General features: G+C 42.9%; 1 protein-coding gene across 1 annotated transcript in view; it reads left to right on the top strand.

The window, feature by feature from the left end:
* The window catches only part of nav3 (neuron navigator 3), a 182,274-nt gene that overhangs the window by 77,314 nt on the left and 82,067 nt on the right, over positions 1-22,893 (top strand). Inside the window, exons 5-8 of the mRNA XM_070929387.1 lie at positions 4,122-4,296; positions 12,554-12,622; positions 18,933-19,075; positions 20,942-20,947. Of these exons, the coding sequence (XP_070785488.1) occupies positions 4,122-4,296; positions 12,554-12,622; positions 18,933-19,075; positions 20,942-20,947 (393 nt within the window). The remainder of the gene's footprint in view (positions 1-4,121; positions 4,297-12,553; positions 12,623-18,932; positions 19,076-20,941; positions 20,948-22,893) is intronic.

Here is a 22,893-nt window from a genome sequence, read left to right as displayed (position 1 = left end):
TGAAACTCACACTTGAAATTTAATCAAAACCAACCAACCAAAAAAAGGTTTTACAACTTGAAATGTGATAATTATCCACAGGAAGTTCAGTCTACCGGTATCAGCCTTAAAAAAATAGGTGCAAAGTTCTGAAACACACATTTCCTGCAGTTGATAATGGTTTACAGTGAGGGGTCTTTACAACAGGTCATTAAAGCCTCTTTCTACTGCCGGGTATGACCTCAGCAGAACAGGGTCTGCTTGGTTATAGTGCTAGCGGGCAACCTACAGTATGACCTGCCCACCGCAATAAAGTCCCTCCTGCTTGATCTCAGTGGGTGCAATTTTATTTTCAAACAGGTCTAATTTCATTAGTCCACCTAAACACTCACTTGTGCTGGGTCAGAACGGGGTACACATTTGTTCGTCGACCAGAAGGTGAGGCCTAGGGCGAGGGTAACGCTTTAAGTTAAAGTTTAGTGTGCTGGCTATTCTGGCTGCAAAAGAAAATGGCTGATTGTGTAATAAGAACTGTGCGAGAAAACAAAACAACAATTGGGAAGTCAGAATGAAATGGGAGTCAAACAAAGGTATTAAAACCAAGCTTACACAAAGAATCTGCGGGCAACAGCGGAACCAAAGACATTACCAGCTGTGGAGTTGTAAAGAGGGACCTTGGCTGGACATTTATTGTCTGGGGATTGAACCCAAGAAAGGTTAATCAAGTAGGTAAAGACAGAACAAATAGTCCTCAAATGCTCACACAGTATTTGTCTTCTGCTTTGTATTACTCAGCCATGCTAGAACCTCTCCTTCACCTCCTCCCAAGTCCTCTGTGACTCATGAAATAACTAACCTCTCCAAATAAGAAGAAAAAAAAAAGATTGAATGAAACCACGTCAACCACTTAAAAGGCCTCCAGAAGCAAAGGCACATTTTCATTGAGCGTGGGCCAAGCAGAAACACTTATCCTCTACACTGCTCTAGAGCGGCAAGAGCCCTCCTGTTTTCAGTGGATGAAAAGGCTGTGTATTGCGGACAAACATGTCTAATGGGAGCTTTCCCAATGTCCTATCACTTTCTCATGGAATCCAGCTGTCCTTTTCTCATCACAACTTCTGCCAAAACTCGAAAAGGGTTCAATAAGAAAAAGAGAGCAAAAGGTGACACCTTGTGAGAGTTTTACAAATATGCTTCCAGCAGACACACTTACGGAGCTTTGGCCAGATGACAGGCTGAGCTGCAGACAATTGATGGTCAAGCAGAAAACATCTGAAGTGCTCATATCTCTCTTCCATCATTTTGGAAGAAAAAGTCAATAAGGTGCTCTTTTGTCTGTGTTGCCAGGCACAGTTCTTGAAGTTTGAGCAGAAAGTCACTTTATGCTGCACAGTCACAACTTCTGAAAGTCCCTTTCATGCATAAATCCTGCACACGTCCTGCTTTACAACTGCAGATAATTCTGTTTCGAACATCGTGCAGCAACACCAAAATAATTACAAAATAAAGCATCAGTTTACTGAGAACGACCCTGTCCCCTCCTAAAAATTCTATTCATATACAGCTACTTTGCATTGGCTAAAGCGTTTGGTAGGAAATGTAATGTCACACAAAGTACGTTTTTATGTCCACATAATGATGAAGTATATATATTGAACATATCTGCAAAATTAGGGATGTAATGCGATTGCAGTCGACTTTTTGAATATTCATCCAAGACCACAATCTTGACCTAACGTTAAGCAGTTGTTTGGTTGCCTAACCCTAACCACATCTTCGGTATGGGACATGATCCCAGGTCCCCAATGACAAACAGGTTTTATCATGGTTGAACTCAACTCAACTCCCATGAGATGGTATCAGGTATTCTCCTTACTCTAACTTTTAGAAAAGTGTTACTTTTTTACTTTCTCTAACCATAGGGCACCCAAAACAAACACATTCGCTATTTGACATTGAAAAGAACGGCATGGTCAAATGTTTGATATTTGATCCCTTCTGTGCATTTGAATGTGGTTTCTAAGATACATAAGGTGATAAATTATCAATGAACCATTGTTCAAGCTCTTTCTTGTGCAAGTAATGGCTTGACATTACAACAGCTGCAGTACCCCAATGAACACCCTGTTCCTCTCAGTCTGTTGTTCAGTATGTACAGTTTTTCCATGCTACAACATCACCTAGCCCAAGATTTGTTGTGTAGCAATATGATCAAACACATGAATGTAAGATTTTGCAACATATAAGCGCAAAGCGGAAATCGTGAAAGGTCTTAAAAGTGGATTTTGACACTGGGACATCAAGACAGGGCGAGAAGAGCAGGGGACAGCAGCACCCGCCTTGAGGCCAGTTGATATTGTGCTTTTGTGATGCATGATGCTGAACTATTTTTCAAATAAATTAGCATAAACCAGTAATCATGGAACCTTGCTAAAGTTTCCTTGAGTTGGACTCAATAAAATACTCAAATGGGCTGTTCTAAAACTGACCGTGACCTCCAGGGCAACTTCCTTTTAGGGATTGGTGAAGTTTTGTTCTTCCTCATGTCCTCATCATTATCATTTCTATTACTTTCATAGTTGCCACAAGTTTCAGTCCACAGCGGCTCTTTGGTCGGCTGAATCTGCAACATTGTCTCTCCCTAAGCACAAAAAACCACTGCTGTTAAGACTCTCTCTAAGGCCCAGTATAAATTACCGCCTCTGGGTGTTAGAAAATGGAAAAACACCCCCAAGAGATTAATCTTCTCTAACTTTCACAGTCTCCAAACAGCATATCCATGGATGGCTGGGGGAGAATGTTTGAGCCTCACCAGATTGAAAAATGGAGTAAAAAAGCCCTGCGTCAGCCGCCGCTATCCTTCCCGGGCCTCTGTGTGCCAGCTCTCACTGAGGGTTTGATATGAAAAGTCCATTTCACAAATGGGTGCGTTAGCCCCAGTGATCAATTCTTCGTCCTCTGTGACTGCTGAATCCCAGCCCAGCTGCGTGTGAAGGAGTCTGTGAGAGATGCATTTGTTTGAGTTTTGTCTGAGATGAACTCAGGAACTGTTGAGGATAAGATTAACGCTCCAGACAAAGTTGCTCATTGATTAGGAGCTTTCTTGCTGTTGCCAGCTCAGCATATCGAATAGGTAACTTTATCTGCAGGCCTGCAGTCTCTTGGAGATCTTACACCCCTAACAGGAATATCATCTCTTTGATTCTCGTACATTACTCTTATTTCCTTTGAGTTCATTTTCAATATGTATATATTTTGGAGCATTGTGGTTTATCTTTCTCTTGCCCTTGTCTGTGCTGTTTTTTTCCTACTTATTTCATTTTAGTTGTCGTTTATGAGTGGAATCCAACTCAGCTGACATAATCTTTCCTTTTTATCTCACCCATTTAAGTCATTTTAGATTCATCTATACACATAAATGTGTCACTTCAACCTTCATCCCACCGCTGTACCAACCGCACCTGTAAATACACTATCAGTTCCTTATTTCATGGCAAAAGCAGAACTGTAATTGAAGTTCCCGTTTAGTATATTTTTGGCTGTTTGGCCTCAGACTTGCCCTCACACCAGACTTCCAGTTAAACACCAGTCCAGAAGTTCCCATGCTGAGCTTCGCTCCTAAACGAACCAGCTGTGTGTTAGCTCATGTATGGAAGCGGATGCTTTAGTCTGGATCTATGACAACTGGTTCATCTTGTAAGCAACGGCCTAAATTATTCCTACACCAAGTGTTACTTCATGCTGAATATAATTAAGTGACTAAGCGGTAAATGCTAGAACTCTGCATGTTACATACAGGATGTCAACAACTACTTCAGTTAAAGCCAGTGTATAATTTCTCTACAGCTGTATCCCCAAGTGTTTTTTTTTTGTAAAGTCAACATATGTTCACCTCACAGTGTTTGAAAGATATGATAAATGGTCTGGAAAATATTCATTTTTAGCGTCACAGGACACTGCTTTGGTTCTAAAAGTCATCACTCTTTTCACTTGCAAAAATTACTTGTGTAAATCCATATATCGCTGTAAGCAGTCGTGGTACACGGATGCAGGATCACCTCTTCACATGATGGTGGAGTCGCACTCTAAGCACCACAGCGTATAGTCGATGCTCAAATCGTCCTTGCGTTTTGTCTCTCCAGAGATCAGGAATGGCAACCTAAAGAGCATCCTGGGTCTCTTCTTCATCCTGTCGCGCTACAAGCAGCAGCAGCAGCAACAGCAGCAGTACTACCAGTCCCTGGTGGAGCTCAGCCAGCAGACCAGCAGCACCGCACCGTCCGCCAGCAGCCTCAAGACGCAAGAGATGCAGTCCAGGTACGTTACACTCCCGATCGTTGTGCTTCAGTAGTTTGGTGTTGGTTTATGTCTCATTTGGGGCAGAGGTAGCCTAGGGGTCACAGAAGCGAGCTAATGTCACTGGTTTGAATTAGTGGGCCAATTATTTTTTAGGATCCATGTTTGAATAGAGGCCTACTGATTTATCGCTTTTGGATGCTTAATTAGGTCCAGTTAGAGCTTTTGTAAACAGGAATTTGATGCATATGACCGCCTCTCAGTGGTGTTGAAAATGAATAACAGCCTTCAAGGAAAATGTTTCTCATTAGGGATTTTGCTGCATCAGCTCCATAAGGAAGTTTTGACAGGGAAGAGTCAAGCTGGCTGACAGCAGAGGAGAGCAGTTACATTAGATTTATATTTTTAATGCTGTCCTAGCCTCTGATTGTACGGAAAATACACTTATTCGCTCTCTAGTTGACAGATAAATTAGGAGATTGATACTCTCATATCTGTCCGTTAAATATAAAGCCAGCAGCCTGTTAGCTTAGCATGAAACAGCTAGCCTGGCTCTGTCTGAAGGTGACAAAATCCTGTAAAGCTTCTAAATTAACTAAAGCGTATAACCCCCCATAAAGTGTTTTTTTACACTTTTGTTTTTACATTAAGCAAGGTTGATATAACTCATGAATTAAAGAGTGTTAAAGGTGTTGGTAGGTGGATTTTGTTACCTTTAGAGCCAGGCTAGCTGCTTCCAACTGTTTCCAATAGTTATGCTAAGCTAAGCTAACCGGCTGCAGTGGCTGCTGTAGCCTTCTTTTTAACGGACAGATGTGAGAGTGATCAATCTTATCATCCAACAATCTACCCGAAAGTGAATAATGTATTTGAATAAATGTATTGATTTTGTAGTTGTGGGTATACAATATGAAGAGTATATGATATGACATGACATAATATGAAGACATGCATTGTACAGTAGACGTGTTGGCAGTAAAAGGCAGTAAAAGCAAAGGAGGCCCTGTGTGATGTAAATAGACAGAGCAGGCCCTTAGAAGAGCATCTAAGGGAAGGCCTGACATGCCACACATGAGCAGCATTCCCCCTGACCAGATCAAGTTACTGCATGGCCGGCCTGTTTGGCTGTGTGTGTGTGTGTGTGTGAGGGAGTCAGTGGCAGCGTATGTGCGTAAAATCAGGGCAATAAGAGCAGTTAGTCTCAGCGCTTGAGGAAGAGGGTATGTGAGTAAGATGATATTGTCGAGAGCTTTGGCCTCACTCTGTTTGGACGAGTTAGGAGTTAGTAGTGATGGGGTCACTGTGTATCGTGTGTGTGTGTGTGTGTGTGTGTGCATATGTGTGGGGGGTTATCAGGGGCACAGCTGCCTCCCATTCCCACACTCCGGCCCCCCCCACCACCACCACCACAACAGGTGGAGAACGCTCTCATACACATACACACCAAACAGTGAAGTTCGAAGCACACGGCTGCATCAGTCCAGCCCTGCAAGCATGCCAAACCAAACACACACACACACACACGCGCACACACGCACAGTGATAAAGCCATTACGGAGGTTTGCACTTTTCACCATCATAAAACACGAGGTCTGACAACACAACAAGTTGGTTGAGAGATATTTGATGAGATATTTGAGGTTTCTCCACCAATAAGAAGGAGGAACATATAAACTCCTTCTTTAAAGACTGTCTCTGTGAAGTGAAGCTCGCTTCATTTCCAAATAGACCCTCTGCCCCCCGCCGTCACCGGCCCCAGTAATGCCTCACTCCCCCCGGGCTGATAAGTTAATAACGTCTGAAACGCTGAAGGCCACAGTGGAGGTCAGGGGTTCAGTCCGTGTCTGTCAGTGATAAAGTAAGCCATTATTCTGCGAGTTTTCTGGGGACGTCTGGGCTATTCAACCTCTCTCTGTGGCTCAAGACAGTCGGGAAAGGTGTGGAGAATGAATTTGATCATTTCCAAGGGTGGAAAAATTAGAAAAAGGAAAGGATGAAACAACGTTGCTCATCACACATATTATGTGAGGAAAAGGTATAAAGTAATTTGGCCTAGTTGACAATGGCAGGCCACTGTCAATATAGATCACTTAAGTTGGGAAAAGTGGGAATTAGCACGGGTCAAACGTCAGACACGGAGGATTTGCTACTGCGTGTATCAAATTCCACTGACTGTTGCATCCCATGCTCTACGTTATGTTGCCAGCAATATGCTCATAATCGTCATCATAATGTTTTAATGAGAAGCTGTTATAATACAGTGTGACTCAGCGCTTTGTATATTTATAAATCCACCCTAAACTCTGATTCTGAATTGCTTTAACCTCTTAAATGCAACTGACTCACTGGGAGGGCAGTCATTACAAACTCGTGCTGTGTAGTCAAACATGATTTAAACCCACAGAACTTTATTTTGAATTCTAGCGGAGATCACAGTGTTTCCAAAGACGAAGAAGATCAAATATGTCACGTTGACTTTTTGGGGAAAAGTGCATAAAATGATGATGATCTATAATATTTCAATTTGATGGAATGATGCAGCCATAAAAAAACACGTCATCCTGGGTTTGACTATTTCACTCATTGTAAAGATGGAACAAGCTGATACAGAATATATATGATACTGTCAGTCAGCGTGGAATAAGAGCATTTTTCCAACCGTAAAGTTGTTGAAATGCAAATATAAGAGCAATACTGGACGTTAAGGGGTTAACAATCCTTGATGATGCATTCTTTTATCTGTTTTGTTGTTGAGTAGTTCACTTTTCTAGTTTGCACATAACTTGGACAGCAGAGAGAGTCCTTAGTTTAAAGGCAAAAAACCTTTCTGCTCATTTCTTTTTTAATGAGCTGATAACAAAAGGCTGGAGGTACACTCACCTCGACTGTGTAGAATTGAGTTTATTTGAAGAGTCCACTGTTTGTAAAGTGGCTCACTGTACAAACTGATGAGAGTCTGAAGTTTGCTTTCTCTGCACTTTTCATATTGGACCATATCGACTTTAAACGACTTTAAATGAAGATTTGTCATTTTTGTTTGAGGCTGGCGTGCAGACCCCCCACCCCACCCCATCCCTCCCTCTTTGGAAATACTGAAATGTAATTAAATGTATTCATAAAAAATCTTTTCTAATTCTAATTTTACACAGTGATGAATTTCTCTAAGCTCCAGCCGACCCTGAAGATTTAGCATGTCTGAGTAACTTCATAAAACAGAAGATAAGCCAGAAGAATGGACGTTTTAAATTAAAAATGTTAAGCTTTTTAAATTATCAAATTATCTGTCTCACAGATTTGCACAGAGACACACGCTCCCACACACTCTCACACTCTCACACATTTGGCCCACTACACATCCACAGCTTTCTATAGACAGCACCTGCTGGCCTGACTGGTGTCTCTGGGGTAGGGGATGGGACGTGTGTGTCCGAGGGGAACTCCCCATTGGGCAGATCGCGACAGCCCGGAGCCACGGGAGGTTTTCAGTGCTCTAGAAGGCAGGGGGGGCCCGGGTCCTGGCAGCGCACAGCAAAAACCCTCCCTCTTTAACTCACCATGTCCCGGGGCGAGCAAGTTGACCCCCTGCTCTGGCGCTCCTCACGCCTGCCTACCGCCGTGTCTCGCGACAGGAAGAGCCGCTTGCCTTATGGGAGAGCCAACATTCAGGCCAAGCCCGACTCGTCTCCTAGGTACAGTTTTAGCTTGTGCAGTGTGTGTGTGTGTGTATGTGTGGAAACTTCAAAGCAACAGAGTTTGGATCTTTCTGGAAAACATATGCTGATATGAAGAGGATGGCATCATGAACTGGTAAACTGGCTTGTTATTCTAGACTGTCACACACCATGGCTTTGTGTTTAGCCTCTCATTATAGGTTGTTAATACACACTGTATATATATAGATTTTAATGTTTGTTATGGGATACTGTAAGTGAGGAAGTTTTAGTAGAAGTCATTAATTCCTCTTGCTAACAGCTTGTTTGGTGAGTGGAGTACTACACAATAAAAGCCCCATTTTGTATGCATGTATGTTGAACTAATTCCGAATGTATGAAGTGTTTGAGAATGAGAATGAGAATTTTACTATCTTTTCATGTGTAGTTTAGTTCTATGTGATTTTAAAAATGTGTTTTTATAGCAGTATTTCATTTTCTACTGTATACTGAAGACTGCCCTAATCTGTAAAACACTAAAACGACCTACGTTTATGTTTTTCCGGACATGGACCACTTGTAGTTGTGCAAACAATGACTGTTGTCTCAGAGAAGCAAGTTGGTAATGGTGTATTGCTGTTATAGCACCTAAAAACCTCATAGGGAGAACCATACCAAACCTTAACCATAGCGGTCACAGCTCCGAAAATACTTGAAATGAAACTTGATTCATTTTTGATGACGATGAACTATGTTGTCCTTCCAATAGGGGTGCCAGATCTCTCATGGGTTGTTTTAAAATGGGCATTTTATGCCTTTATCACGTAGTTGGTTGTTGAGAAATGACATGAACGGATGGATATGCGACTTCATGTGTGTGTCTGCATCCAAGCAGCAATGTTCAAAGCAAAGCGTTGCAACACGAAGTGCTGATTGGGCTTTGAAAGGGCCACGTTGGACAGACCCCTCCCCCCTCCTGGACACGAAGGTCGGGTGACATCTCATTACCTGCTGTCATCACGCTGGCCTCAGTGCCTGAGCGCCCGCCATTTTGGATCTAAAACCCATCAGTTTGCGTCTGCCCTCAGCGCTGCGGCTACAATCAAGCTGAAACCGATATTACTCACATTTAATAGGACAGCGATGGCATCCAATATCGCTTGCATGTGCGCCGCAGTGTCGTGGACTATTAGACAGAGGCCCCGTTGATGTATGTTGTTTTCGATCAAAAGTGACAGACTGCCCCCACTCTCCTTCTCCTTTTCACCACCACCACCTCATCCCCTTTCCCCAGTCCTAAATCCTGCCCTCATGTGTTCTGGTGTCTCTTTTTCCACATTGGAAAGATCTTAAATGTTGTGGGTTGGATAAGCACTCCAGGCTGGCGACTCTATACCATTGCCTTCATGTTTCATTACATTTCATAAAGTTGGAGGGTGGGGGGGAGGGGGTCAGGATGGGTCTTGTGGTGGAAAAATGTGCACCACAGCACTCCTGATTTCTGTCATATACAACTGTGGGCTGCTCCCACATGAGCTGCACTTACATTACCTTCTCTCAGGCTTCTGCGGCCTTTGTTGCCTTTAGCAATAACCCTTGTTCCTCCTTGCTGACAGCCGTGCGCTGCACTCCCACTCTGGATATGAGCAAAAAGGGAAAAAAGACAGAAAGGAAGCAAAAGGACGAAAAGCTTCACTTAGAGAGCAATGTGTTGCACAAATGTAAGCTCGACCCTTTTTTCCATCGAAACACTGAGAAAGCATTTAGCGCGCGAGAGGCTCCATTAATCTCTGCCGAGGCTGTGTGCTAGGTGCCATTTAGGGTATTTAATAGAGCTCACAACATGCTACTGGGAGAGGAAATGTGGTGATTTTTGGAAACAAAGGGGAATATATTCAGCTGCCAGACATCATTAACCGACATGTCATGTATCATATAGTCCATTAACAACTTGATACGAAGGTGCTCGCCGCTGTAATGGGTAACTGCCCTGAACTTGTCTCCCCCTGCGTTCTGCTGCCTGCTCCGAAGCTCATTAGCATAACGCCGCATCATGAAAACCTGCAAGGTCAATTAGAAATGTACAGTGACTCGGCACTTCATCACAGGCCGTTTCAAAGTGAGTCAAATTGTCCGGAGGGAGGGATGTAAATAGAGAAAGACCGCGTATGTGGCAGGCAGACGAGTAAATGTCAATGGAGAGCCTGAAGACACACTTTTTAGAGAGTTAGACAGCTAATTAAAATTTTGCTCACCACCTTAAAAGCTCCTTGTCGGTCACAGTTTGGCCTCTCTGAACAAAGCATTAAATATCGCACTCGTCATAGTGTTACGGACGGTTTGATTCTACAGAATGATTCAATTTATTCAAGACATTGACTGAAAATCACCTCAGCAAGGCCTGAAGCTTCTGCACCAGTTCTCCTTTTATTGTACTTATCCATAACCCATGATGCATGAATAAGAGGCTGCCAAAATATTAATCTGCAACAGATTTTTCTAAAAGTCATGGCCAGAACTTACTGAACTCCTTATAATGCAGATTTCTGTTGGTATATCTGGGATGTAATCTTTTTCCGCTGAACTCGTTTTTTTTTTTATTCACTTTGGGTCACAGTGTCAGCTAAATGCGTGCCATGTTGACATGTAAAAGTCTGATTTCGAAGCTTTATATTATGCGTTATATTTATATTCAGTTTCATGCAAAGCTGAGAGCTGCACACCAAAAAGCAGGCGAAGGCAGAAAATGAGACGTGTTGACTGCAGTGCGTCACTCAGCCACCCAGTATAGGTAGTTTATTGTCTCCATCCACTTTCACTCACCAACGCCAAACCAGCAGCCCACAATCACAAAACAGAGAACAAGTTGTTCCTCTTTGTCAGAAAAGAAGACGTCTAAACAGACTGCTGGTGTTTGTTGCTTCCTCTGTCCTCCAGCTGAAGCGCAGCTCGACTGCTCTGCTCATTGTAGAGGACAGTTTTACAGTTGAGCTGCTGTGTCTCTGTGGCTATCTCCTCGAAAGGAACTGACTGGAAAACTAGTTTCTATCTCCGGTCAGCCAGTGGAAGGTACGAATACAAACCAGCTGGAATTCTTTGTTCTATGAACTGATTTATTTGCAGGTCAAGAAAGAATTGTGTGCAGGGGGACTTTGCTGCTGGCATGTCTAACTTATAAGTTATTTAATGCTCTATTATGTTATGTGGGAAGTACACTCAGCATTTTTGTTTGGAATTGCTTCTTTAATTTAAAAACTTATCTTATGACAGGCTACTGTGACCAAAACCGTGTAGCTTCAATTGTATTTCATCCTCCCTGTGAGTTGTCAGCATCCACTACTTTGTTAGCAACCATTTTCATGTGGCCATTTTCATTATTTTCTTTAATGCATACACATTTCACATTTCTGTAAACAACAGATTTTCAAAAACAATATGGGGCTCCGTGGAAACAGCAGCTCTTTGTTAATGTCCCTTCTCAACTTTTGAAAAAGCGCTCTTAAGCTAATGACGTTAGCACCTATTAGCAGAGCCGGCCACAACACTGCCTTTTCAATACTTGTCTATTTTTGTGTTGTTTGTGTGTTGTTTTGTCCATAATTGCTGGTGACAAATGTAGTTTTCTTTGTTGAAAGAGTGAAAAAAAAGAAATTGCAGAAAAGTTCACTTATATGTTGATGACAACGTAATGCTAGCTGAGGCTATCAGTTGGCCCAAACGTCCGTCCGGAACCTTTCTTTCCTCATTGGCAGAAGCTAAAATTATACCTCTGCTTCGGGTAGATTTTTCACTTGCTTGTTTAGCAATAAAGCCTCAGCCACAAACAATCTTTTCCCGAGGCATTTAGAGCTACTAGTAAAAAGAGGAGAAATCTCTAGTTGATGGAGTGGCTAACTTTCAATAGAGGCCCTGTTCATTCACTTTTATGACAACAAGTGAGGAACGCTCACATGGTTGGCGAGTCATACAGTTCACACAGGAATAAACAACAGCCTTGCCACCTGGCCCTCGACTTTTCATTGTTTACAGGGCGCTCGTAGGATGATTAAAGGCATCTCTTTGTTCATAAAGGCGCTCTACAAGTAGCTTAACTACTTCCTGCCAATCATGAGCGGAGAGGCCCGCCTTGTAACAGCCCGCGTTGATTCCCGTCTCCGAGAATGACTAACAGTGAGTGTTGGCGTATAAACTGTGACTGGTGCTTGTGGGCATTTCCTTCGCCTCTGCCTCGTGTGTTGTGTGCTATGGGGTTGTCTTCTAACGATGCCACCACGGAATGGATTGTGGGTTGTTTTTTCGGGCCGTTTTTTTATGTCAGCGGCCCTATAAATGGATTGAGAGATATTGTTGGCTTAGTCATACGCGTGTGGTGATAAACATGTGTGAGCCATCACGTTAGAAATCCAAGAAATGTGCACTGGTGCGACAGTGTGTGCTATGTGCTTCTTCTTTTCTCTCCCCGGTTATCTCCTCTTCTTCTTTCTCTCTCTGCTTCTATCTGAATGACTCCTCTCACTCACATGATTACATTAAGGCATGAATTAAGAAAATTCCAACAAGACGCTGGTCTCATTCCTCCTCTAACTGTCTAAACAGCCTGTCCGTCATCTTCTCTGCTCTCTCCTCAGTCTCACAGCACGATATGCAAGTCCCCCGGGCCACAGTGGAATAGGGTCACCACAGAAGAAAAACACAAGGTAAATATGGCAAATACTTCATGTACCTCCTGTATTTTATTGGTAAATCCGATTCTGAGGACTATCTATGTTGCTCTATATGATGAGCATTCACTTTTTAAGTGATTTTTTTTTTTTGCATGACCCTGTGCCTTCACACGTTTGTCCATGTTTTTGTGATACTCTGTTGCCACCTCAGTGAGGTCAAAGGTCAGGGTCAGCTGGAGAGCAGCTGGTAGTATTCAGTGTTTTGCTCGAGGATACTTCAGCAGGGTGCAGATGGGCCTCACTGAAAAGACAGTCTCACTTAATGTGCTAAATATTAATTATAATAGCAATAAAGCAATTCCCTATTACCTTTTCGCAGGTGGTTCATCCTAATCAAGCAGTTTTATTTTTGCTTCATGAAGTGGTTCTACTCATTAGCATCCAGGCTTGTGCAATCAAATAGGCACACATATAATTGTGAAGGTGCTTGTACATAATTTGCCTCCAGGACAGTCTACCTGAGTATTGCATAAGTAAGTAAATGTTGAGTGTTCACTTAATAATCTGCATATGAATGCACAATTTGTAGGCAAGGAACAAGATTTTGGTATCGGAAACGTTCTGGTTTCCCCTTGTAGTCCGAGTAGTATTGACCAATCATGTTTGAGCAGGCTGGGTTCGGATTGGGTTCCAAGACTGTGACAATGAGAATAAATGACCATGTCTAATTTGTAATGAATCACACCAAAACTAGGACTAACTTTAATCAACATTTTGCAAGTTGCACAACGGCGCCATCATGGCTGAATAAATGAAAAGAAAACTTTCACATTCAGAGACTCCAGAGAAAAGACGTCCCAGTCATGCCCACATGATTTGACTGACCAGCGGCCGCTGGGGAGTTCAGTGCATAAACATGTCAGTGAGTCTTTTGCCCAAAAAAGGAAACTGAGGATCACTGCAAAGTTATCACACAAGTAGTTTACTTGCACTTAAAGTCTGTTAATCTCTGACCTCAGTCCAGTGCTTTTGCTGCTTGAGAGGTGTTGCTCTGTGTGATGTGTCCTTTGGGAATAACCCTTTTACACATCTTGGCAAAGAAGCTGCAGCTAAATAAGCTACCAGGCGTTATAGTGACACTCTTTGTGTTGCCAAGCTCTAGACTATAGCTAGCAGTCAGGGAACCACAGCCAAACACACACATGCAGGTAGGGCTGCTGACTTTCCTACCATCCCATAAACATAAGCATTTAGGCACTCACACTCATGGTTACATACATATACACACAAATAACAGTTATGTACATTCACCCACAAATTTACGCACACATACTGTATGTACACACCCCAGAGTTCAGTTGTCTGATGCTTGCAGCATTTGTTCCAGCTCAGAGGCAGTGGGAACCAGCATGTTGGCAAGTAATTCCTCTCCAGCCGCCACTGAGCAATGGCAAAAATGCTGCAGCCAGCAGCCCCAGCACCATGGGTGGTAATCTGCCCTCTCACATCACCGACAGCAAACCTCACTGCTGCTGCTTTGCAGAAATAGCTCTTTAATTCCTCCACACATATGCAGATACACACATAACACAAACAAAGAAAACCTGTATTGGTGGTCAGTGGGCAGTGACTGTGTTTGCCATCTGATTCTCATCCATGCAAGCCTGATTACCACATTTAATTGCTTTCTTGCCATCTGAAAAGTAATTTTTAATCACCATGAATTCTCTCCTCTCCTATCCCTGAAGCAAGAATGTTTTAGCAGTTCTAAAATTGGAAAACAATTGATGTCTCTCTCTCTCTCTCACACACACACTGCGCTGAATGTGGTGAAAAGCATTTCCCTCAAGGTGCTGGAGTTTTAGTGTTTGTTATGCTCTTTATGAGACATTTTGCCCGTTAGCCGGAGCTAAGGGAACTGCACTCCCTTCCACAACAACAACCCATGTGGATTGTTCTTCCATTGTTCTTAACAGAGGCAGAAACATGGCCACTGTGTTGCATTTTTGTATTTGGTCTGTTTAGACTCATACTACCCAGTGGGTTGGGGGGGGGCTCTTATTATTGGTGTTCATACCAGTTAATAAAGGAATAGTTACACACGAGCTTAGGTCCAAAACAAAAGGCTGCCCTTATTTCATTTTTTTATGCTTGACTTTCCAAGAATGAGTAACTGGAGATTGCTGAGTGCCAATGTAGAGCTTCTTGTGCATTTCTACACTCATAATATTGGTGTATAACTGGTTGCTTCCTCTTGTTGGTACTCATTTCTCTGTTATTCCTGATCAGCCGCCCTGTGGTTCTCTTTGATGAAGACACCTGACCAAAACTAAGCTAAAACAGCCTTACAGTCAGTGAATAAACTGGCCTGGTGTGAACGCACCTTAATGCTACCAGGGTTAGGTACTTTTACTTCCCCTGAGGTCACATGTGGTTCCCATCTGTTGTGTGCACTGTCGGGCTACATGATGCCTTTAAAGGATACTATACTCTATACTATATATTTTTGCTGACCATTTTTTAATGCATCGGCAGGGGAAATGAATAGGAAGCTCTCATCCAGTCCCTCTCTTCTTCAGCTCAGCATCAGGCGGGAGATCCTCTCCGTGTCAGACACGCTTCCTATAGTCTGTCCTAAAACAAAAATCATTGTCCAGAATTTACATCGTATTTCCCTCTCGAGCTCCATTTTGCTGATGCATTATCAAACATGTATTTTGGAAGATGAAAGAATCTTATGATAAAAGGGACCACCTCTGATTTCCATCTGAATTGCCTCAATCTCACCCTCATTTCCCCACTGTTTATCTCTCATTTTCTCTCGTCTGGGTTTGCAGCCACAGTATCTCCCTATCTGCATCTCTTTCCCTTTCACTCCCATCCTCTCAATTCTTTCCTTTGTTCTTTTTCATTTCTTCTCGGTTTTTCTGTCTTTTAATTGTTTGGTCTCTCTCATTCTGCTCTGTTCTTTCCCTTGTTGATGGTACCTGTGGGAGATAAAGGCCCTATAGCCACTGTTATCCATGCGTGTGTGTGTGTGTGTGTGTGTGTGTGTGTGTGTGTGTGCGAATGTGTGTGTGTGTTTAGGGGTTGTTGAGGTTCTTTTAGTTCTGTTTTGTTGTGAGTGATTTCATTTGAACAACATGATTCAAAGTCTCTTTTTTTTCTTTCATTTCTATGCTCTCTCTCTCTCTCTCTCTCTCTATTATGTGGTTGCTATGTACTAGTCCCTCTGTTTCAGCCCAGTGAGTGGCAGACTCAGCTCTGGGCTGAGGACCACCTCTAGCTGCAGCTCAGCGCGATCACTCAGGCAGAGCACCAAGTCTCAGCTCTCAGGCCTGGATCAGCATCTCTAAACAGTGTAAAGTCTGCTGGTGTCGCCACTGTAGTTGTACAGTCTGATGTTTTAGGATCTAGGAAATTCAAAGGAACTGAATGTAGACAGTGGCACATTTACTGCTTCTAGATGTCAGGGTTTTTTTTTTTGCACTTGAGCACATTTTGTTTTTGCACAATTGTCTGGATAAAACATTGTTTGCATGCTTCAGCACATGGACTGACTTATTAGGCAGTTTTGCTCTGACTACATGCTGTGCCGGTTGCTTAATCGCTGAGCCTTGCTCTATTTTTCAAGGGAGACACCCACAAGTACACTTCAATTTTTGCAATTATATACAGCACCTTTCAAGTCGCTGCAATAGTAGAGGTGCTGAGTTTTTATTGTATGCTTCCTGTGTTTCTTGTTGCATCTGAAAATGCTGCGGATAGTTAGTTTGATAAGCCCTGCAGCTCAAAGCATAATTGGCCTCACTAATGTCAGTTAGCCGGGCTGCCCTCGTCTGCAAATGAAGAGTGGTGTTAAAAGATGATAATTGTTTTTTGTCCGTGCTATTACTTGTGTCAAATTAAACCAAATCATTATAATAAACAGGATTCTCAAAAAAGGGATACTTAACACTTTTAATGAAAAGCATCTGTCAGCTGAGATGTGGAATGTGTAAAACAGGCCCCGTGTAAAGCGGTATGTGTTTCAGGACCTTTGTCTCGAATGACTGTTTTTTATTTGGACTCGTTTTTTGGTATGAAATAGATTCCAGATCCAGTGATGAGTGCAAGGCCAAAAGGCAGGTCCCCAGCCTTTAATTCTGCTGCATTACTACATCTTAAAGGGTTAAAAGGGTACTCCAGGGAAATAAAAGACCAAGTGGTGCTCCCTTCCCAAATACTACACATACAGAATAAGTGTGAATAGAATAGCACTGCGTGTCGATCAGTCCTTCTATTTGTTTAGTCTTATTAAGTAAAGGCTTTGAAGACAAAATGGAACATATGAAATATGTTCTGTTTCTTTTTCCCGCTGGGGGTTTTGACCACTTCAGGATTCCGCCCTGTAAAAAAACTTCAACCCTCCGACATCTCGGCTCCATCTGCGATACAGACGCGAGTGACTTATTCAGCGCAGCGAATCGATTATCTTTGTTAAAGGACATCACGACAGCTTTCAGGCACGGACACAGAAAGCCACCAAGTTGTTAGAATCTATTCTGGTTTCTTTCCCACTTAGTGTCGACAACAACCCAGGCTATGGACGGAAACTGGAGGCCGTCTAGTCACAACGTGTAAACAAGCAGTCTAAGGGGATGGTGAGGGAAATATGTCGTTTTGTAAGGCCAGGTATGGACCACTAGACCGTGACCTCTGGAATCTGTTCATAAAGATCACATCACACCATAATGGTTCAGATTAACGGTAGAAACAGATCCAAGTTGTCATAAATCTTGTCATGATCCTTGCACCAGTCGCCGAATCTGTTTTTGAACTAGCTTACCAACCAACACATGGGTGAAAGCATCTGGCAAAGTGCAAAAAAAAATAAAAATAAATGCAATGTGAAGTTATTCTACAATAACAACAGACTTTTTGATGAGATAATTCTTTTAGTGCCCTCATGGGAGTCGTGAAATTCCCCCAGCTGCGGCGTGGCAAATCAACATTTGACACCGGCAGCTTTGACTCTGTCGAGAGGGAGAAAGAGATAATGCCAAAGTGTGTTTGTGTGTGTAAGAGAGTAGAGTGACTGACTGAAAACGCAAACCTCCTTGGTAGGTGTGCATGTAAGCTTTTGTTGCTCTATACAGTGTCAGTGGAGGTAAAGAAATGAATAAAGACCAGCAGGATGAGAGGGAGGGAGGACGCAAGAAAGAGCCTTTATATGTCTCCAGTGCTTCATTTCTCCTTGAGAGAGATCTACAGTCAACCCGTCATGAAGCAAAACTTTTGTGTCTTTCTACATTCTGTCACGTAGCTCCACCAAAACTCAAAGTTCACCTCCTTCTTTCATCCTTTCATCCTCACCCCACGAGGGCACAGCGCTCTCTTGATCTCTCGTCGACTTACACACTGACACACACCGAGCCCAGGGTCAGTATTCACGACACAATGGAAGGACTCTTTCAACTTATAGTGAGCCAAACCCTCTCTGCCTCGCTGTTTGCACGGTATAGAGTTTATACAGCACAGCTCAAGGTCTAACCTGTGGCCTTTTATCTGTCTTCTTTCGTCCACATAGACTTGTTTTCACTCCCAGCAAAGGTTTCCCACCATCCAGAGTTCAAATTTAAAGGAATAGGTTCATACTTTTTCTATCTCAAAACAATATTCACATGCCCACATGTACGTTGAAAGAGTTTCTGGTCACTATAATTTTTCCTCTCGTCCATATTGCCTACAAAGAGATCCCTTCTTGAGGCGAGTTGACAAACCAAGTTATAGTCTTTTTAGCACCAGATTCCTTCTTTGTGTTACCATCCCTCTGCCGCAGCTCTGTCAGCAGAAACACAAAGTGGGAATTTTGTGCTAAAAAAAATGTAATTTAGGAGAATACCCTCACCCTACCTTTCACTTACATTAAGATCGCTTTAGGAAGGGATCTTCACAGGTAGTATGGAGAAGAGGAACAATTACAGCAACCAACCACTCTTTGAATGTACACATAAGCATGAGAGTAGACAACCCATCCTTTAAAGCATGGACATTTGTCAGCATACATTTTTCTGCAACAAAAAAAACCTGTGCCTTTATGTATTCAAATCCTTGTCTGAGGCAAAGCTGCTCTAAAGGCAGAAATAAGTTAAATCTCAGGTGGGTGGAGGCAAAGAATTACAATGTGTCTGGCTAAGTTATACTGTCATGTCCTGGTCACAAAGGAAAAACCGTTTTATGCTCCTCCCACTGACATTTAACTGCCCCCAGAGGAGCTCTACCTCAAGGCAATTTTTTTTTACGTTATGTTAATATGTCATCTTAACTTCCAAACCTCTCTCTTTTGCACCGGCCCCCGCAGGTTACCAGGCCCCTCCAGAGTACCTGCTGCAGGCAGCGGGGCCTCCAGGAGCCCGGGCTCATCCAACCTCAACCGTCGCAGCCAGAGCTTCAACAGCATCGACAAGAGCAAGCCTCTTCAGTATGCCAGCGGCAACGACAGAGGTAAGGATGGCATATCACCATGATTAGTGCCGCAATACGCACTGACTGATTGTGTCAGACAGATGGAGTTGGTAGAAGGTACTAGTAGGTAGGGGCACCCATTTTACATTCTCCATCCCAACCACTTGGTGGCGCCACTGACTCAAACAGACAACCCGAGGGCCCGATAGAAGCCCAGTCCCTGGCTTCACCAATCTTAACCAGTCTGCTGAATCATCCCCAGTTCTTTATTCCAAGTGAGTTATAACGGCTGCCATTAAGTGGAGGCGGCGACAAATGTTCACAGCGTGGCAAGAGCCATTTGAGAGAGGACTGTAGGGGGGGGGGGCAAATTCAGGCAGCTGCTCTGCCAAGCATGATGGAGCTAATGAGAGTGATTATGTTTTTGAGAGAAGGGGTCTCGCAGTAGCTCAGAGTTAAGAGCGTATGGCAGTTTATTTAACACAAAATTGATTATCCCCCAAATAAACAGTAGTTTTAACGGCCTCTTTAAAAATATCAGCTCACAATGATTTAATCAGTTAACACCTTTGCTATTGGCTCCCTCGCTGTATTTATAATGGCTTAAAGATTTTCCTTTGGCTCATTCGGAAGATTTATCATGACGTATTGGCTCACACAGTGATAGAGATTAAAACCTATCCCCTGGCTCACAGTCATTTTAATAATTAAAACCATTATGATGGTGCTTTTAATCTTAAAGCATTGCCCAGTCACTGAGGAGAAAACACTACAGGATGTAGTCTGTGGAGTTGAGAGAGGATCAGTAGGAGGTGCAGGGGAAGGTGCAGTGAGTGGCATCAGGCAGCAGAAAAGAAAAGAAAAGCCTCCAGCAAATTCTCTCGTTTTGAACCTGTCTTTCTCTCTTGCCTTCAATCCGAAAAAGTTCACGCAAGATGATGCACTCAGGCTTCCGATTTTTGTCTGAAACTTCAAACTCTTCATTGAGAGGAAGAGGGAAGGCATGTGGAGAGATGATGGAGGTGGGAGGTTGGACGGGGAGTGTGTGATCAAGTGTTTGTAGCTGAAAAGAGAGCAAAGAGGAAGCAGGAATGATTGAGAAACTGATATATGGTATTAGTCTTGTACTCTAAAAATCAATCATTTGTTCAGGTTTGTCCTTCAGCAAAACCTCATTATGAAGGATTCAGTCGATCAGTTTCTTTTTATCGTTTTGTGAAAATGCTTTTTGGAGGGTGTATGTGTCCTTTCCCCCCGACCGTTCACACAGTGCAGTTGAGTCCTGCCAGAAGACAAACCTTCAGTTCAGCAGAGATAAGACACCAGGCGTTGGAGCTTCACTGCAAGGAATATGAAAAAGTGTTTTGGTCTAAAGTAAAAAAGAAAAATCAATTGTGGGGAAATGTCAGCAATGCAGACAGAACCTTCTGGGCAAAAAGCAGGTAGCAGAGAGCGCAAGAGACAGAAACAGATACAGGAAGTGTCTCCCACAAGCCATTTTATACATCTGTTCTTCTTTCTTACAGATAGACTCATTGTCTCGTTTAATCTTACATCCTTTTATCTTTATGAGCCTTTATTTTTCTATATGTCACATATATTTGTTTATTTATTGTCATCTGTTATCAAATATTATCATTCCAGGTTGCAGTTGTGTAGCCCATGGTGACGAGGGACGTAAACGAATACAAAGGCATGAGTCAGATGTGAACAGATACACACAGTATCCGTGTTTTTGCACTAATGTTCGTCTCAAAAGTGTAAAAAACAAAAAGAAAACACTGAGGTGTACATAGTTTGAAGTTCAATACTCAGCGAGGTTCTTCCTCAATAATTCAGCACAGGACTTCCTCAATAGCTTTTCATCAGCCAGCCACCAGATTTGCTCTGCGGTGCAGCTGCAAGATGCTTGTAAGATGTTTTTGAAGGTGGGGTTCAAGTATAAATCTTTTGTCGATTCATTTAGATGCATGGTTATAGCATTATGTTGTTTTGGCAGCTAAACATACACATATACAAATGAAAACACAGCAGTCAAGACGATTTCTAGCAACTTCCGATGTAGGCCCCGCCCACTTCCTGGATGAATCCGAGCAGATATTTCTGTGACATGAGCAGATATAGATGGTAGCTTTGTGTTACTGGTGCCATGTCTGATCTGCAAGCAAAGGGGGCTACGCATGGGTGTGAAAGTCATTTTTATGTTTGTTTGTTTTATGTAAATGGCCTCATGGGGTTAAAGTGAAGCCATCAGAGGGATGTTTTGTTTCACACCCAGTGAAGCTCTGACCTAACAGAACAGGAGCTCAAAGGGCACGAAGAGCATTGCATCATTCCTGTTGCCATGCAACTATCTAATTAGCTTCAGCCAACTACATTGAAGCATCAAAGGGCATGTTTTTTTTGTTGTTGATGTGAGTAAAATGGGACTGGGAAGTTGGCGATTGCTCTGCTTGTTGTTGGGAATGAGGATGAGGAGGCAATTGTGAAGCTCTGTGAAAGCTGGAGTGGAGAAGCCGCTGACTTCCTCTCGCGAGGCGATCATTTATTATCTGTCTGACAGCGATGTAATGGGGAGAGCATGCTGAAGTTGAAATGCATCCAAAACAATGGCTGCAGAGTTTGGAAGAAAAAAAAATATCACTACTGCATAACTAGCTGCAGCTTTTTACTGACCAGCAGACGTCAAGCATGCGTCTGTGTGCACGCTGCTCGCTGCTGTCTATCGCCTGTGTATGTGTGGTGTGTATTCGCTGGCAGAGCGTCCACCGCCGCCCAGAAGAGAAGTGACATTTCTTTCCTCGGCCGCCGAGGCATAAAAAAAGGGTAAAGAAGAGTCTGTTGCCATGGCAACGGCAAGTCACTGCATGGTGAAAAGTGTGGTTGCGCTGCGAAACAGTCTCCGGGGTGGGGAAGGGGGGTCTCTAAAGACAGGGTTAATTGACTGGACACACAAACAGAGACACGCACACACTCGCACACGGAATCACACAAACGCTTGTAACCTCTTTTATTCACGCTCATAAACTGCCTTGAGGGCCAGTGCACTATCTCTAAAGATGAGGGGTAATACAGAGGACACTCTCTCACACACACACACACACACACACACACACACACACACACACACACACACATAAACACAAGAATGGATGCTCTCTCATCCACGTTTATATCAGTATCAGATGGCTGTCTAGACACACACACATACACACGAAGATTTGTGAGTTTATCTGGTGACGATCTTTTGGTTAAAACTAACCCAGCTTTACCTCTGCCGGTCTCCTGTGCTGGTCTGAGATCAGAACCTTCTGTATTCTGACTTATCTCTTCAGCTTTCTAACTTGCTAACTCATTACAAGAGAACAGAAGGGTGTCTGCCAGGTCATTGCAGAAACAATGTTCATATACAGGCGCTTTTCGCACAACTCGCAGATACATTCAGAGAAGTGGCGCACACACTTTTTTGTGCATGTTTGAATATTAAAAATGTTCGCACGCATAGATGTAAACACACACATGTGCAATCACATTTACACCAACAGCCCCGACTTTGTAGAATCAGTGTTCAGAATTGGAGGAAGACGAAAGGTTTAATTGGCCGCACTTTTCATGGCATATTCAATAATTAAATGCAGCCCAATTTTAGATAAAGGTCAGGTCTTAAAGAGGGTGACTAACAATACCTGAGGAGCGGTATGAAAATGTTAAGCAGCTGTAGTTTTGCACCTGTTGATTGGCCAAAGTTATGCAGTCATAAGAAAACTTGGATTTTCTCTCTTGCAGTCCTAATGAGTCCTGTGTATATGGTGAAAAATGGAAGATATATGCAGGTAAATAAATGCCCTGGCCATTAT

The sequence above is a fragment of the Enoplosus armatus genome, chromosome 22, assembly GCF_043641665.1.
Source record: "Enoplosus armatus isolate fEnoArm2 chromosome 22, fEnoArm2.hap1, whole genome shotgun sequence".
NCBI classification, from domain to species: domain Eukaryota; kingdom Metazoa; phylum Chordata; class Actinopteri; order Centrarchiformes; family Enoplosidae; genus Enoplosus; species Enoplosus armatus.
The sequence above is the reverse complement of the archived record's forward strand: the minus strand, read 5'-3'. Positions and strand labels throughout refer to the sequence as shown.